The sequence below is a fragment of the Aquarana catesbeiana genome, linkage group LG05 (genome assembly GCF_042186555.1).
Source record: "Aquarana catesbeiana isolate 2022-GZ linkage group LG05, ASM4218655v1, whole genome shotgun sequence".
Classification (NCBI taxonomy): Eukaryota; Metazoa; Chordata; class Amphibia; order Anura; family Ranidae; genus Aquarana; species Aquarana catesbeiana.
In genome coordinates, this window is record NC_133328.1 from 255,698,315 (window position 1) to 255,715,564 (window position 17,250).

Genomic DNA, 17,250 nt, shown 5'->3' on the forward strand with positions numbered 1-17,250 from the left:
TTTTTTTAACTTCCAGCAGCTCTCTACAATCTCCTGCCTTTCTAATGTAGTTCTAATGGACAGGGGAGAGCTCTTTAGAGAAGGCATTAACCACTTCAATACAGGGCACTTATACCCCCTTCCTGCCCAGACCAATTTTCAGCTTTCAGCGCTCTCACACTTTGAATGATAATTACTCGGTCATGCAACACTGTACCCAAACAAAATTTTCAGTTTTTGTGATATAAGTAAAAACCCGATGTACTGATGGCCTGTCTAAATTCTTGAGGCCCTGAAATGTCAGGACAGTACAAATACCCCCCAAATGACCCCTTTTTGGAAAGTAGACAGTCCAAGGTATTTCGTAAGAGGCATGGTGAGTTTTTTGAAGTTGTAATTTTTTCCCACAATTCTTGGGAAAATTAAGATTTTTTTTTTTTTTTTTTTTTTTACACAAAATTGTCATAATAAGTTATTTCTCACACACAGTATAAACATACTTCCAATTACACCCCAAAATACATTCTGCTACTCCTGAGTATAGCGATGCCATATGTGTGAGACTTTCACAGCCTGGCCACATAGAGAGGCCCAACATGCAGGGAGCACCATCAGGCGTTCTAGGAGCATAAATTACACATCTAATTTCATTCCCACTTATCACACTTTTGAAGGTCCTGGAGCACCAGGACAGTAGAATTACCCACAAAATGAACCCATTTTGGAAAGCAAACACCCCAACGTATATTCTATGGGGCATGGGCTGCAGATAGGTACTCGAGTATTCTGATGGGCTGTGGATTGGTACTCGGGTACTCTGGGCTGGCGACAGGTGCTCTGGTACTCTGATGGGCTGTTGCAGGTACAGTACTCGGGTATTCTGATGGGCTTGTGCCAGGAACTTGGGTACTCTCATGGGCTGGTGACAGGTACTCGGGTACTCTGATGAGCTGGAGATAGGTACTCCGTTACTCTGATGGGCTGATGATAGGTACTTGGGTACTCCGATGGGCTGGTGATAGGTACTGAAGTACTCTGATGGGCTGGTGACAGGTACTCGGGTACTCTGATAGGCTTGTGACAGGTACTCAGATGAGCTGGTGACAGGTACTCTGTTGGGCTGGTGACAGGTACTCTGATGGGCTGGTGACAGGTACTCGGGCACAATCGGGCACATCACTGTATATTTTTCTTTCAGATCTCCACCTCACACACTGAGGAGGAGAACACGGAAGCGGCACTACAGCCATTTGTTGACGTTTGTGACCGGCTATGATTGGACACAGCCAGTCACGGTTTAAAGAGCCATTTTTATTGGCTCTTTACCCTCATCGGGATGGGCTGTGTCCCGAGGGACACTCTTCATCCCGGATCACCACGCTGCATCCTCCAGGGGCGTGCAGGAGCGCCGTGAATGGGCTGACGTCATATGAATTCCACCCCAAGGGAGGAGATGTTCCTGCCGGCGTCATATTACTATGGCCCAGTATGGAAGTGGGTAAAGATTACATAAATACTGAGATAAAACACCAACAATCCTTATTTCTGAGGCATCCATCTCTACATTAAAAGGCTAATTGCATTCCCTTAAAGTGGTTGTGAATAACCTCAGATGATACACAGAGATGAAACAAATCATTTCTACATAAGCTTTACTTGTTTATCTGCCGTCTTCTCTTGTCTATAACACTTCAGAAGTGCAGATTTGTGATAAAATCCTTATGCGTCTATGAGGAGTAAAGGAGGGTGTAGAGAGCTGCAATTACAGCTCTTATGCAGTATGTGAGAGCTGATTGGAGGAAAGGGACATCCACCCCCCTCCACATAGGAAGCAGAATGAAGGGACATGCAGAGCTTTATTCTGAATAGACAAGCTGTGTGCTTATCCCCCCCCCCCCTCACAAATTTTATCATGCATCTGGAAAGCTTCTCAGAAGTGACTCATGCTGATAACAGAGGAAGGAAGCACAAAAGAGAAAAGACAATTAGAGCTTTGGAGAGAGACAAAGTAAACACTACAGATATACCTTATGTGCTCTGTTCAGATTATGTGACTGGGGTTTAAAACCTCAAAATATGGATTACTTTAGGAGGTCAATTGGTCACTATCCTTATGAGTATCAGTCCGACCAAATACTATAGGAGTAGTTTGTAAATATTTATTGTTATTCCTAAGAATACTGTAAATGGCAGAAGGTCAATGAGCTTGTCATAATTACTGTACTGGAAAAAAGTGAGATGACTCTGTTATTAATAGCATTTAAGAGGTATTCTGCAGAGTGGCACTATATAAAGCTAACATTCAACCAATACATGATAAAATCACCAGTGCTGTACTAGCAGTCTTACAAAAACATATCCATCCGGTATGTCATAGCATTGACACTCAGTGGCATATCTGGCAACTGGGGTGGATCATTTTTTTACCCACACACCAACCAATACATCAAAATTATTTTCAATAATACTCATGTAATTAAATGGAATGCAATTTGGAGGTTTGAGCAGAATTGGCCAATGGAGGCGGCAGCAGCTTAAGGCCCCTTTCACACTTGTGCAACTTTTTCTGCCACTTTGGACATCAGAGTTGCATGACAAGCCGTACCCCACGATTCCCAATGATAACCTTACAGCTGATGGCTCATCGGTTTTTAAGAACGCGGCTTCCTGGCCCCCTCCTTAGCAACCAGCTATATACAGTGTAAAAAGAAATAAAAACGCAAATCGCTGCAAAAACACGGTTTTAAAAAATGTGGAAAGCACAGCAAAAAGCACTGCAGAAATGTTCAAAAGCAACATGCATAGATGTGAATCGAGCCTAAGACCCCTTTCACACTGGGTCCTTTTGCAGGCGCTATTGCGTTAAAAATAGCGCCTGCAAACTGACTTGAAACAGCCGCTGCTATGTCTCCAGTGTGAAAGCCTCGGGGCTTTCACACTAGAGCGGTGCGCTAGCAGGACGCTGAAAAAAGTCCTGCTAGCAGCATCTTTGGAGTGATGAAGGAGCGGTGTATACACCGCTCCTGCCCATTGAAATCAACGGGGCACCGCGGCTATACCGTCGGCAAAGCGCCTCTGCAGAGGCTCTTTGCAGTGGTTTTTAACCCTTTACCGGCCGCTAGTGGGGGGGTAAAACCCCCCCGCTAGCGGCCGAGTACCCCCGCTAAAACGACGGTAAACGCTTTACCACCGACGCACCTCCTGCCCCAGTGTGAAAGGGGCCTAAGGCTCTGTTCACACCTAGACATTTTGTTTTTAGGCAGAAATTCACACGGTTTTTGCAGTGATTTTGTACAGGTTAAAAGGTCACCAATGTAAAAAGCAGAAAACGCCTATAATCTGCCAAAAAAGAAGCTCCTCTACTTTTTTGAGCTTCAGGCATTTTGCTTCAGATGACAAAACACTCAGATGTGAACAGGGGCCATTGAAATGCATGGGATTTGTCTTGTTGGGCATTTTTAGAGCTGAGGCTTACAGCAGAAAAATGCCCCAAAACGCATGTGAACAGAGCCTTAAGTATGGTTGCAACATTATGCAGAGATGCTGACCTTATATCAGTCTGCCTGACATGCAAAAGTTCAGAGACCCTATCTTCTGCATAGTTGCTAACATGTGAAAATTGTTGGGGGGGATGCCTTCAAGTGAAACTAAACTCTCATTCAACATTAACTATTTTTATTCCGTATGCTGCTAGCCTTGGTAAATAGATAAGAAAGGAGATTATATTTACTTTTTTTTTTTACATTTCTTTAGTTGCTTCCTGGTTTATAGTCTAGGTCAAAATTATGTCATATATCCCAGGAGGCCATGCCAATAAAGTGGCTCTTGCCTTTTTATGTATGGCTTGTAGTGTGTAAATAAGCCCCAATCATTGGCATCAGTGGCAATAATGGTAACCCCTAGTGGCCTCAAAAACACCCTTTTTGTTGGTGGTCAGTTATAGTAATGGTAAACCCACTAACGTTGGTGATTAGTGACAGGCTGTAATAATAACCTCTCCTAACACTGGCGGACAGTGGCAGGCTTAGGCTGTAAAAAGAAACCCCTCCCCCAGCTTTGGTGGTCAATGGTAGGCTTAGGCTATAGTAAGAACCCCCCAAGCATTTGTGGTCAGTGGCAGGCTTATGCTGTAATAGGAACTCCAAACTCCCACCCAGCATTGCTGATCATTGGCAGAAGTAGGCTGTTATAATAACTTCCCCACCCCAGCATTGGTGGTCATTGGCAGGCTTAGGCTCCAATAAGAAACCCCTCCTTAGGATTGGTAGTCAGTGGCAGGATTAAGCTGTAATAAGAAACCCCCCAGCAATGGTGTTCAGTGCTTTGCCCAAAGCAGCACACACTCCCACACTGCTATCTCTCTCCCAGTCTGCTTGGACTATATTTCCACTGTTGGGCAGAGAGTGTTACAGCACTCAGTACACCGCTGACACTCTACATGTCATGGGCAGCCACACAGGGCACTCTCAAAAGCAGTGGTACCTGTTGTGGTGTTCCTTAGAAACCATAAAGTATGGTGTGAGGAGGAAGTACAGTCTAAATTAAAAGCATCCAGGAATTTGCTCAACAGAGTGTGGTCCCCAAAGAACTCATCTGGTATGATACATTGGGAAGGTAAAACTGATGATTCCCTAAAGATCACTTTCAAGCAACCACTTGGCATCCCAATCCTAAGGCCCATACATCTTGTCCCACGATTTTTTACTGCAAAATCGCATGACAAGTCATTCTTTATGATTTTCAATGACTACCATTCGTATTGGCACGACTTTAAGTCGTGCCAACTTCAAAGTAGTCCCTGCACTACTTTGGTCCAACTTCCATACGAGTTGATGTCCATAGACCTCAATGTTAAACCCTCAAGTAGCATGCAAATTGTACCTGAATAATATAGACACAATTTCAGTACGACTTTGTAAGCACAAGATGAGGGTCAAAGCATTTGTAAACCGCAACCCTGTAAAGTCGTATAAAGTAGTACTGATCCAAATCGTGGCAAAATCGTGGTAAAATCACGCGACTTTGTAGTCACACAAGTGTGAAAGGGGCCTAAAGATAGTGAAAACCTGAACTTTTGCCTCCTCCATGGCAATGTGTTGGTGTGTCAATGTTAGGTATGGGTCCTAGCTTAGACTAAATAGCCTAAAATGTTATTTTCGTTTAGCAGCCACCTTCTTAAAGTAGAACTAAACCCTCCTATCCTTTGCAACCAAGGAAGCTGTCATCTTCGCCTTTGATTTATTACACCAACAAGAGAGCAGAAGCAACTGTGACAGTTATACTCGGCATGCCTTTAACAATAAGTAGCCATAAAAAAACAGTAGAAAAGAATCCAGAAGGTTACTCGTTTTCTATCAGATTTCTTGCTTCATTTTGTTAGGAAACATCATATTTTCGTATTATTGTCCTTTGCTTATAAAAAAGTTCAGTCATTTGTTTTTGTGCAGGAATGTTTGTAAATGAAAATAAGGCTGGAGTTACACTTTAATCTATGCGATTTAACCTATTCCATTTGATTGTTTTTCTTATCCAAGTTTATTTTTAATTTTTGATATGAAATGCATAACCATAACAACTTTTCTATGCCATGTTAGGATTACCCTGTAATTGCGCTGATAAATTTGTTCCTGTTTGTGGTCAAAATGGACGTTCCTATCCCAGTGCCTGCATCGCACGATGTGTTGGATTACTTGATCACCAATTTGAATTTGGGCTGTGTTCTTTAAAGGATCCATGTAATCCCAACCCCTGTGTTAAGAGTCAGAGGTAAATGAATAGATTTCTTTGTGTAATACATATACTTATTACTTTAAACATGCTACAGTGATCTTAGAGGTAGAAAATGTTTATTAAAGAGAATTACTCAGTTTGTTTAGGTGAAACACAATAAACACTGTCAATTAATATTCTACTTCTGTTATGGGTCATTTGTCTATTTACTTGTTATGCAAGTTTTCACATACATACAAATAAAGTAAAAAATGATCGTGCAATCAGGATCAAGTTAACAGATCCGTTTCCTCTCTCTTCTCCCCTTACCTATTTTGTTTTACAACAGTTTAAAAAATATATATATATATATATATACACTTTTCATACAAATATGTTTTTATATTTTTGTTTGTTTTCCTTTACTTGTAGCCAATTTTAAACATTTACACAAAATGTAAAAAAGTAAAGCTTACGTTTGTAAATTAATTTGTAATTTCACTGCACCCTTCTTGCAGTGTGCTTTGGAAACTGCAGCAAGTCAGATAGAATTTGCCTCATTTGCTGGCTGGAGGACAGCATCATCTAGCCTTTTACTCCTCAGCCAGGCTGTATTTGTCCCACTCCCCGTTCTTTGGTTTTCAGTTATTTCAGTAATGCAAGCTAAGCATCACATGTGGGTGGTGTTGCCTTGGGTAGTCTGCAGCCACTTCCTCACCTGACATCCACCCGTCAAAACGTTTTGATATTTACATACAATAACTCCTCCCAAGAGCAAGCCCACTATTTGAATCAGAACTGAGAGCTCTTAAGAGAGATACTGAGGCAGGGTGCTATGATGTTTTCAGGAAGCTATGTACAGGTCCCTACCAGCCCCTCCCACTAGACCACCTGCATAGCATAGAAGCATAGAGAAGCACAGAGGCTCAGTGATGACATTTTTTTTTTAGATCCAGTGATGTCACCACTGGGCCTCTGTGCTTCTCTATGCTATGCAAGTGGCTCATGTCTAGTGTGGAGGGACTGGCAGGGACCTATACATAGCTTCCTGAAAACATCACAGCACCCTGCCATCAGTATTATAAGGTATATAATGATATCACTGGGTCTAATATAATGCAATGAAAGTGAAAAAAAAAGTGTATTTAAACTACAATTAGAATGTTGATGATGGGGGCAGGGACAAACCATGGAAGGCAAAATTTAAGCAAAATAACTTTGGATTTAAACCTTTTTTACTACCAGAGCCACTATTACATTAGTTAAAACCTCCAAATTATTATATATTTTATATTTTCTGAAACCTTGAGAATAAAATGGTAGTAATAATGGTAGTAACTGTTAATCAAACTCATATTCCAAAAAATATACTAAAATAAATTTTAGTACATGCAAACACAATATAGTATCCATTGTTTAGATTATATTATTATTATTATACAGTATTTATATAGCGCCAACAGTTTACGTAGCGCTTTACAACTTGAGGGTAGACAGTACAAGTACAATACAATTTGATACAGTAGGAATCAGAGGGCCCTGCTCCTTAGAGCTTACAATCTAAGAGATTATACATTTTATATATTAGGTTACCTGGAATAAATAGATACCAGACATGCATTGTTTAGAAGTCTCTTCAGGTCAATTTAGAGCAAAGCCATGAATGCTGGTCATAGAATTATTGCTTTCAGTCTGGCACAATTGTCTTTTTTAAAATCATATGTGTGTGTATTTGTTTAATTTTTTTTACTTAAAGCGGAGGTTCGCTAAAAAGAAATAAATATTAAAAGCCAGCAGTTACAAATACTGCAGCTGCTGACTTTTAATACATGGACACTTACCTGTCCAGGGAGCCTGCGATGTCGGCAGCCGAAGCCGATCCGTCCTTCGGCTCTCGGCTGCTGCTGCCGCCATCCTCAATAAGGGAATAAGGAAGTGAAGCCGCACGGCTTCACTTCCTGGTTCCCTACTGCACATGCACGAGTCGCGCTGCGCGTCCTCTCTGGTCCCTGCTGTGTTCTGTGTCTCACAGAACACAGCGGTGGAGGAGAGCGTAGGCGCGGGAAGTGGCGTAGGTCACCACAAGCTCCGCGGTGATCTATGCCAGTAAGTGGGAGCAAATACCTGTATTAGACAGGTATCTGCTCCCTCCTCCCCCCTGAAAGGTACCAAATGTGACACCGGAGGGGGGAGGACTCCAAAAAGTGGAAGTTCCATTTTTGGGTGGAACTCCACTTTAACTTGCTATCACAAATGGGGACTGATAAGCCCCCTATGTTAAAGCACAGTGGACCCCTAACAGACCTTTGCACTCCACTGAAGCCAATCAAGCACAGATCATGCTTAACCACTTGCCACTAACCACTTGCTGACCAGCTCACGTATAAGTATATTGCGGCAGGTTGGCAGCGCTGCTGGCAGATCTTCTGTTCCCAGTGATCAGGAACAGTGATCTCTGTCATGTCCCAGTGAGCCCATCCACTCTACAGTTAGAACACACCTAGGGAACACACTTAACCCCTTGATCACCACCTAGTGTAAACCCCTTCCCTGCCAGTGTCATTAAAGGGGTTGTAAAGATAAAAAATTTTTCACCTTAATGCATTCTATGCATTAAGGTGAAAAAACTTTTGACAGTACCGCCGCCCCCAGCCCCCCCGTTTTACTTACCTGACGCCTCGAATCTTCGCTGCTCGTCCTCATTGCAGCTCAGCCTGGTCGCTGATTGGCTGCAGTGGATGGATTGAAAGCAGCGCAGCCATTGGCTCGCGCTGCTGTCAATCACATCCGATGACGCGGCGCGCCGGGGGGCGGGGCCGAGTGATACAGCGAGCGGCTATAGCCGCCGGCTGTATCACGGGAGCGCGCCCGCAAGCACTCACCACCGTGCGAGGGAGCTCGCATTAAGGTGGTAAATGCTTGCGGGGAGGAGCTGAAACAGCCGCCGAGGGACCCCAGAAGACCAGGTTCGGGGCCACTCTGTGCAGAACGAGCTGCACAGTGAAGGTAAGTATGATATGTTTGTTATTTTAAAAAAAAAAAAAAATTACCTTTACAACCCCTTTAAACAACTTTCTTCCAACATAAACAAGTCTGCATGGACAAGTCAAACAATATACAACATACTTTGTACAGCAGTTGTCACTGTCTTAAAAAAAATGTATTCAGCTGCTAATTGAGGGCATAGCAAATGCCCCCCCTTTCAGGTGGACTAAACCTAACAATTTTTCCACCTGACCAAAACAAAAATAAAATGCAGGTGATACTCGAAAAATTAGAATATCGTGCAAAAGTTAATTTATTTCACAAATGCAACTTAAAGCGTGAAACTAATATATGAGATAGACTCATTACATGAAAAGCAAGATCGTTCAAGCCGTGATTTGTCAGAATTGTGATGATTATGGCTTACAGCTCATGAAAACCCCAAATCCACAAACTCAGAAAATTAGAATATTACATGCAATCAATAAAACAAGGATTGTACATAGAACAATATCGGACCTCTGAAAAGTACAAGCATGCATATGTACTCAGAACTTGGTTTGGGCCCCTTTTGCAGCAATTACTGCCTCAATGCGGTGTGGCATGGAAGCTATCAGCCTGTGGCACTGCTGAGGTGTTAAGGAAGACCAGGATGCTTCAATAGCAGCCTTCAGCTCTTCTGCATTGTTCAGTCTCATGTCTCTCATCTTTCTCTTGGCAATGCCACATAGATTCTCTATGGGGTTCAGGTCAGGCGAGTTTGTTGGCCAATCAAGCACAGTAATTCCATGGTCATTGAACCAGGTTTTGGTGCTTTTGGCAGTGTGGGCAGGATCCAAGTCCTGCTGGAAAATGAAGTCAGCATCCCCATAGAGCTCGTCTGCGGAAGGAAACATGAAGTGCTCCAAAATCTCCTGGTAGATGGCTGCATTGACCCTGGACTTAAGTGGACCAACACCAGCAGATGACATGGCTCCCCAAATCAACACAGACTGTGGAAACTTCACACTGGACTTCAAGCATCTTGCAGTGTGTGCCTCTCCATTCTTCCTCCATACTCTGGGTCCTTGGTTTCCAAATGAGATGCAAAATTTGCTCTCATCAGATAAGATGACTTTGGACCACTGAGCAACAGACCAGGTCTGTTTTTTTTTAGTCCAGGTAAGATGATTCTGACGTTGTTTTTGTTCAGGAGTGGCTTGACAAGAGGAATACGACATTTGAAGCCCATGTCCAGGATCCGTCTGTGTGTAGTGGCTCTTGATGCACTGACTCCAGCCTCAGTCCACTCCTTGTGAAAGTCCCCAACACGTTTGAATGGCCTTTTCCTGACAATCCACTCCAGGCTGTGGTCATCCCTGCTGCTTGTGCACCTTTTTCTTCCACACTTTTCCCTTCCACATAACATTCTATTAATGTGCTTTGATACAGCACTTTGGGAACATCCAACTTCTTTTGCAATTACCTTTTGAGGCTTTCCCTCCTTATGGAGGGTGTCAATGATGGTTTTCTGCACAACTGTCAGGTCAGCAGTCTTTCCCATGATTGTGATTCCTACTGAACCAGACAGAGACCATTTAAAGGCTCAGGAACCCTTTGCAGGTGTTATGGCTTAATTAGCTGATTAGAGTGGGACACTTTGAGCCTAGAATATTGTACCTTTTCACAATATTCTAATTTTCTGAGATTGTGGATTTGGATGTTTCATGAGCTGTAAGCCATAATCATCACAATTATGACAAATCATGGCTTGAACTATCTTGCTTTGCATGTAATGAGTCTATCTCATATATTAGTTTCACCTTTTAAGTTGCATTAGTAAAATAAATGAACTTTTGCTCGATATTCTAATTTTTCGAGTATCACCTGTAAATGAATAAACAAATAAAAAAAAAATACAAAAAAAAAAAAAAATTGCAAAAAATTAACCACTTCAATACAGGGCACTTTCGCACCTTCCTGCCCAGGCCAATTTTCAGCTTTCAGTGCTGTCACTTTTTAAATGACAATTTTGCGGTCATGCTACACTGTACCCAAATTTTTATCATTTTTTCCCCACAAATAGAGCTTTCTTTTAGTGGTATTTGATCACTTCTGCGTTTTTTATTTTTTGCTAAACGAATAAAAAAAGGACCCAAAATTTTGAAAAAAAAAGTTTTTCTTTGTTTTTGTTATAAAATGTTGTAAATAAGTAATTTTTCTCCTTCACTGATGGGCTCTGATAAGGCGGTACCGATGAGATGGCACAAATGAGATGGCACTGATGAGGTGGTACTGATAGGTAGCACTGATGGGCATTGATAGGCGGCATTGATGGGCACTCGTAGGTGGCACTGGTGGGCACTGATGGGCGACACTGATGGGCACTGAAAGGCTGCACTGATGGGTACTTATGGGTGGCACTGATAGGCGTCACTGGTTTGCACTGATAGGTGGCACTGATGGGCATTAATGGGCACTGATGGCTGGCACTGATTTCACTGATAGGCATCACTGGTGACACTGGCACTGGTAGGCATTTTTCATTGGCACTGATTGGCAGCTGCCTGGACACTGATTGGCAGCTGCCTAGGCACTGATTGGCATTTCCCTGGTGGTCCTGGCGGCATCCTGGTGGTCCTGGGCTGGCATCCGAGGGGGGGCGGTGCTGATAAACAATCAGCATAGACCCTCCTGTCAGGAGAGCAGCCGATCGGCTCTCCTCTACTTGCGTGTTCCTCCATGTAGGCCCTTCTCCCCAATCGGTCATAGCATATCTGGACTCCAGGGCTGCCGGCAATTTTATGGACTGGAGAACTGCTTCTTCTATGAAGCTTACCCTTTCTCCCCTCACTACACCACTGGTAGTCTTGGCAATTGATGGCACTGTGTGCCCAGGGGGCCCTATTCGCTTACAGACGCTACCTATTAGGATGTCGGTAGGGATACTCCACCAGGAGTGGATTTCCTTCCTCATTCTACCCAAGGCCTCTACCCCCATTGTATTGGGCCTTCCTTGGCTACAGCTCCACTCTCCACATGTAGACTGGGTCTCTGGGCAGATCCTGGCTTGGGGTCCTTCGTGTTTCTCGTCCTGTCTTCTCAAGGTGGCCCCCAAGGAGAGACTTCCCATTGCTACCACAGCCATATCTTCTGATCTTCCTGCGGCATACAGCGATTACCGGGATGTGTTCTGTAAGAAGTCTGCTGAGGTGCTTCCTCCCCACAGGTCTTTTGACTCTGCTATTGACCTTGTCCCTGGAGCAACTCTGCCCAGGGGTCGTACCTACCCTCTGTCCATTCCAGAGACCCAGGCCATGCCTCAGTATGTCGCCGAGAATCTGGAGAGAGGTTTCAAACGGAAAACCTCATCACCTGCAGGAGCAGGGTTCTTTTTCGTTGCCAAAAAGGATGGTACCCTGAGACCCTGCATCGACTATCGAGGTTTAAACGCAGTGACTATCAAAAACTGATACTCCTTACCTCTAATATCTGAGCTATTCGACAGGTTGAAGGGGGCTCTCAGAGGTGCATACAATCTCATTCAAATACAGGAAGGTGACGAATGGAAGACTGCGTTTAACACTAGGGACGGGCATTACAAATACCTGGTTATACCTTTTGGTTTGTGTAATGCTCCAGCTGTGTTTCAAAACTTTGTCAATGAAATCTTCAGGGATCTACTGTACCAGTTTGTTGTCATCTATCTGGATGACATTCTCATCTTTTCCGAAAATCTGCTTGCTCACAGAAACCATGTCCGCACCGTACTTCAGCGCCTTAGAGAGAATAATCTCTATGCCAAGCTGGAGAAATGTTCCTTTGAATGTTCTGAGGTCCTGTTTCTGGGATGTTTTGTTTCTAGAATATGTCAATATTATGGTGTATAGGGAATCCGCCCCCTCCTATGTGCCAAATGCTGCGCTCGTGGAGTCAGAGCCTCAAATTGAGCAGCCGCTTAAAGTGTTTAAATCAGTGCAAAACAATAAATGATTCACCATAAACTAGCCCCAACCAATAGTGAAATCAAATAGCAGCGCTAAAACAATTAACCTAATTAACCTAAAAATACGTGCAAAAATTATATGTGACTAATAATTTACACCAAACTATATCAACACAATGTGACCTGTGTTCAAAATCAGTGTTCATTACATAAATATAAAATTTCTGTGTAAACAAAGAAGATGTGTTAAAAAAGATCTATAAAGACATAGATCTTCTACAAACATATAAAGTCCAGTATTCAGTGAAACGTAGTGATATTAATGATGATCCATAAGGTGATACAGTGCAGATCTTCAATAATTCAATCTTCCACCGCACCTCTGTGACTTGTGATTCCACTCCCCTTAGGCAAATAAACTCACCAGCTCCTCTTGCCTTACACTCTCGTGCTTGGCTTTAAGGCTTTATCCCACACAGAAGGGGGCAAGATGGTAACCTCCAATGATTCCCCGTTATATATCCAGAGTATAAAAGCAAAGTTGCAATGTGCCTTTGAAGTTACTAGAAAATTTGACTACTCCAGGAAAAGTCAATTGTCTAGCACAAGACCCCTCCCTTCTTACAGATCCGCTTAGATCTGTGCGACCTGCATTCTGCAGGTAACATAGAAATGCAGAGAAAGAAGTCCCTGACCTTGGTTCTTAAATCATTCCGCACCGAGGAAACTGTTCAGATATCTCTCGCTCGGTGCGGAATGATTTAAGAACCAAGGTCAGAGACTTCTTTCTCTGCGTTTATATGTTACCTGCAGAATGCAAGTCGCACAGATCTAAGCGGATCTGTAAGAAGGGAGCGGTCTGTGCTAGACAATTGACTTTTCCTGGAGTAGTCAAATTTTCTAGTAACTTCAAAGGCACATTGCAACTTTGCTTTTATACTCTGGATATATAACGGGGAATCATTGGAGGTTACCATCTTGCCCCCTTCTGTGTGGGATAAAGCCTTAAAGCCGAACACGAGAGTGTAAGGCAAGAGGAGCTGGTGAGTTTATTCGCCTAAGGGGAGTGGAATCACAAGTCACAGAGGTGTGGTGGAAGATTGAATTATTGAAGATCTGCACTGTATCACGTTATGGATCATCATTAATATCACTACATTTCACTGAATACTGGACTTTATATGTTTGTAGAAGATCTATGTCTTAATAGATCCTTTTCAACACATCTTCTTTGTTTACACAGAGATTTTATAGTTATGTAATGAACATTGATTTTGAACACAGGTCACATTGTGTTGATATAGTTTGGTGTAAACTATTAGTCACATATAATTTTTGCACATATTTTTAGGTTAATTAGGTTAATTGTTTTAGCGCTGCTATTTGATTTCACTATTGGTTGGGGCTAGTTTATGGTGAATCATTTATTGTTTTTCAATGTTTTATTTCTAGTTTGGGTCTTCATATGGATCCCGGAAAGGTCTCGGCCATTACCAACTGGCCCCTTCCTGCTAGACTCAAGGCCACACAGCACTTTCTTGGCTTCACAAATTATTATAGGCAGTTCATAAGGAATTACTCTTCTACTGTCGCGGCTATTATCGCTTTGATCAAGAAGGGTGCGAATGCGAAAGACTGGCCTCCCAAGGCTGTCTCTGCATTTCACAATTAGAAACAGGACTTTGTTTCTGGACCTCTCTTGAGGAGACCAAATCCTGGGGACCCATTTTTTATTGAAGTAGACGCTTCTTCGATGGGGTTGGGAGCTGTGATTCTTCAGTTCTTTGAGAAGAGTTGTCAACCATGTGTGTTCTCCAAAAATTTTCTCAGGCAGAGAGAAATTATGCCATTGGTGATCGGAACTTCTCGCAATTAAATTGGCGCTGGAGGAGTGGCGTCATCTCTTGGAGGGTTCCCCTCACTCCATAACGATCTTTACTTATCACAAGAATCTACAATACCTACAGAATGCTAAACGTCTGAACCCCAGACAGGCCAGGTGCAGTCTCTTCTTTTCCCGTTTTAAATTCACGATTATGTACAAACCTGGTTCCTGCCACGGTCGGGCTGATGCGCTCTCTAGATCTTTTGACACTTTGGACGAGGAGTCCACCACTGATCCTGAGCCGATCATTCCGACCTCATGCATTGTTGCCCATTCTACCACCCTGGAATCAAAAATTCCTCATGGCAAGACCTTTGTTCCCACTGAGCTAAGAGCGAAGATCCTTAGTTGGGGACATGATTCCAAGGTGGCAGGTCATGCTGGGTTCCTCCGATCCTTCCTGTTCATCTGTCATCACTACTGGTGGCCTAATCTCCGCTCGGATGTTAAAGATTACGTTAAGGCTTGTCATGTCTGTGCTCAGTCTAAATCCTTCACACAAGCCCCTGCTGGTCTTCTCATGTCCTTGCCCATTCCTAAGGAGCCCTGGTTTCACATTGCCATGGATTTTATCACCGATCTTCTGCTGTCGGAGAATAATACAGTCATTTGGGTAGTAATCGACCGGTTCTCCAAGATGGCTCATTTTGTTCCTCTTCCTGGTCTCCCTTCTGCCCCTGCCTTGGTTCCCATTTTTGTATGAGAGATTCTCCGCCTTCATGGTGTTCCTTCCCATCTCATTTCGGACAGAGGTGTTCAGTTTACTTTTCGTTTTTGGAGAGCCTTACCTTGGATTTTACCTCTTCTTATCATCCCCAATCCAATGGCCAGACTGAGAGGGTTAATCAGGAGTTGGAGGTCTTTCTCCGTACCTAGCTCATCACGATGATTGGACATCACTACTCCCGTGGGCAGAGTTCTCCCACAATAATCATGTCAACGTCAATTTTCAGAAAACCCCCTTTATCACTGTTTATAGAAGACATCCTCAACTCCCTCTTCCTATAAACTGTTCTTCCGACATTCCAGCTTTGGCTACTGTTCAGGAATCATTCAATTCCATGTGGGTTGACATTCATGATTCCTTCCAGAAAGCTGCCAACAAATTCAAGAGGTTTTCTGACCGTCGCAGGCGTAAGCCGCCTTCTCTACAGCCAGGAGGCAAAGTCTGGCTCTCCACCAGGAACATCAGACTCCGGGTTCCTTCTCTCAAATTTGCCCCAAGATTCATTGGTCCGTACACCATAACTTCTAAACTGAATCCGGTTTGTTTCAAGCTCCAGGTTCCCAAAAGCCTCAAAATCTCTAACTCCTTCCATGTTGCCCTTATGAAGCCTTTAGTCCTCAATAAGTTCTCTCATCCTCTCTCTACTGCAGCGCCGGTCTCTGAGGATAATCAGGAGTACGAGGTTAGCCAAATTTTGGATTCCCGACTCTGTAGAGGCATTATCCAGTACCCCGTGCATTGGAAAGGGTTTGGTCCTGAGGAGAGGTCATGGATCACTACTGCTGAGGTCTTTGCACCTCGTCTGTTGAGGAAGTTTCATTTGAAATTCCCCTCTAAACCTGGTCCCAGGCGGGGAAGGGGGAGGCCTCGTAAGAGGGGGGATACTGTCATGGTTATGCAATAGTTTGTCTGTCAGCTTACCTCTCACCATGTGTTCATCTCTAGAGACCAGCCACTCTCACCTGACTGCTTTTATAATCTCTCCTCTAAGCATGGCTCCACCCCAGCTCCTATCAGAGAACTCTATATTAACCTGTGCACTGCAGGCCAGCCCTGCTGATCAACATTGTGTGTTTGGCTTCCTGTTTCCTGCTTGGCGTGTGCTCTACCTTTGTCTCTGTTACCGACCTTGGCGTGTTCTCGACTATTCCTGTCTGCTCGTGACCCTGACCTTTTGGTGTGTCCCCGACTATCCCCATTTGCCTGTGACCCTGAACCTTTGGCGTGTACTCTGTTGTCCTTATCTGCTAGTTGCCCCAACCTTGGCTTATTCCCTTACTATCCCTATCCTCCTTTTGCCCACTGTGGGCGTGAGCTAGGGGACCCTGGGGGGGTCGCAACCTGGAGCCAGTTGCAGCCCAGTCCATCCTCACCACTAGAGGTTCTGGTGAACACCTGCTGGCTCTTAGACTCTGCGCCCTAGGGAATCTTACGCTCTAACCCCGGTTGGATCCATGTTGGTTTTCCAGTAGCCCTGCCTTCCTTTACCACCCTGACTCCCATCCGCAGCAGTCAGCCATAGGGTCCACTACCTTGCGGTGCACTCCTGTTCCCAACGGTGTGCATCTGTCACCTGGCCTTAGGTGGCCTGACACTTAGCTTATAGGGACTCAAGACAAAAATACATTAGGGTTTGGATTCTGGGCAGAAATAAATTCCACACGCCTTCTGGGGTGCCAATTGAAATAACTTCTAAAATAAATATTACCGAGGCTGGTCATGGATTCCCTCTATTTATTCCATAAATGTATTAACTTGACTACTCCTATAATTAGCTAGTCTATCAAAACTCTGTTGATAAGTACAATGATATAAGGTTAGCTATGAAAACAAACACTGCTTGGTAAAACAACATCTTATTTATTTATTTCCCAAGAATATAGGAAGATGCTAACATTAAAAAACACTAAAGGAAGATATTACAAAGCATATAACAAAAGAAACATCAAATATACATATCGGAAGGCTATCCTCTAGATATTGTCTCATCAGCTGGGCTCAAAATGGTAACAGAGAGCCATCAGGCAAGAGCCAAGAGTG

At 43.6% G+C, this 17,250-nt stretch overlaps 1 protein-coding gene across 4 annotated transcripts in view; it reads left to right on the top strand.

The window, feature by feature from the left end:
* The window catches only part of RECK (reversion inducing cysteine rich protein with kazal motifs), a 1,099,858-nt gene that overhangs the window by 840,689 nt on the left and 241,919 nt on the right, over positions 1-17,250 (top strand). For all 4 annotated transcript variants that reach the window (XM_073630723.1, XM_073630721.1, XM_073630722.1 and 1 more), the window contains one exon: positions 5,574-5,745. In XM_073630723.1, coding sequence (XP_073486824.1) covers positions 5,574-5,745 — 172 coding nt within the window. The remainder of the gene's footprint in view (positions 1-5,573; positions 5,746-17,250) is intronic.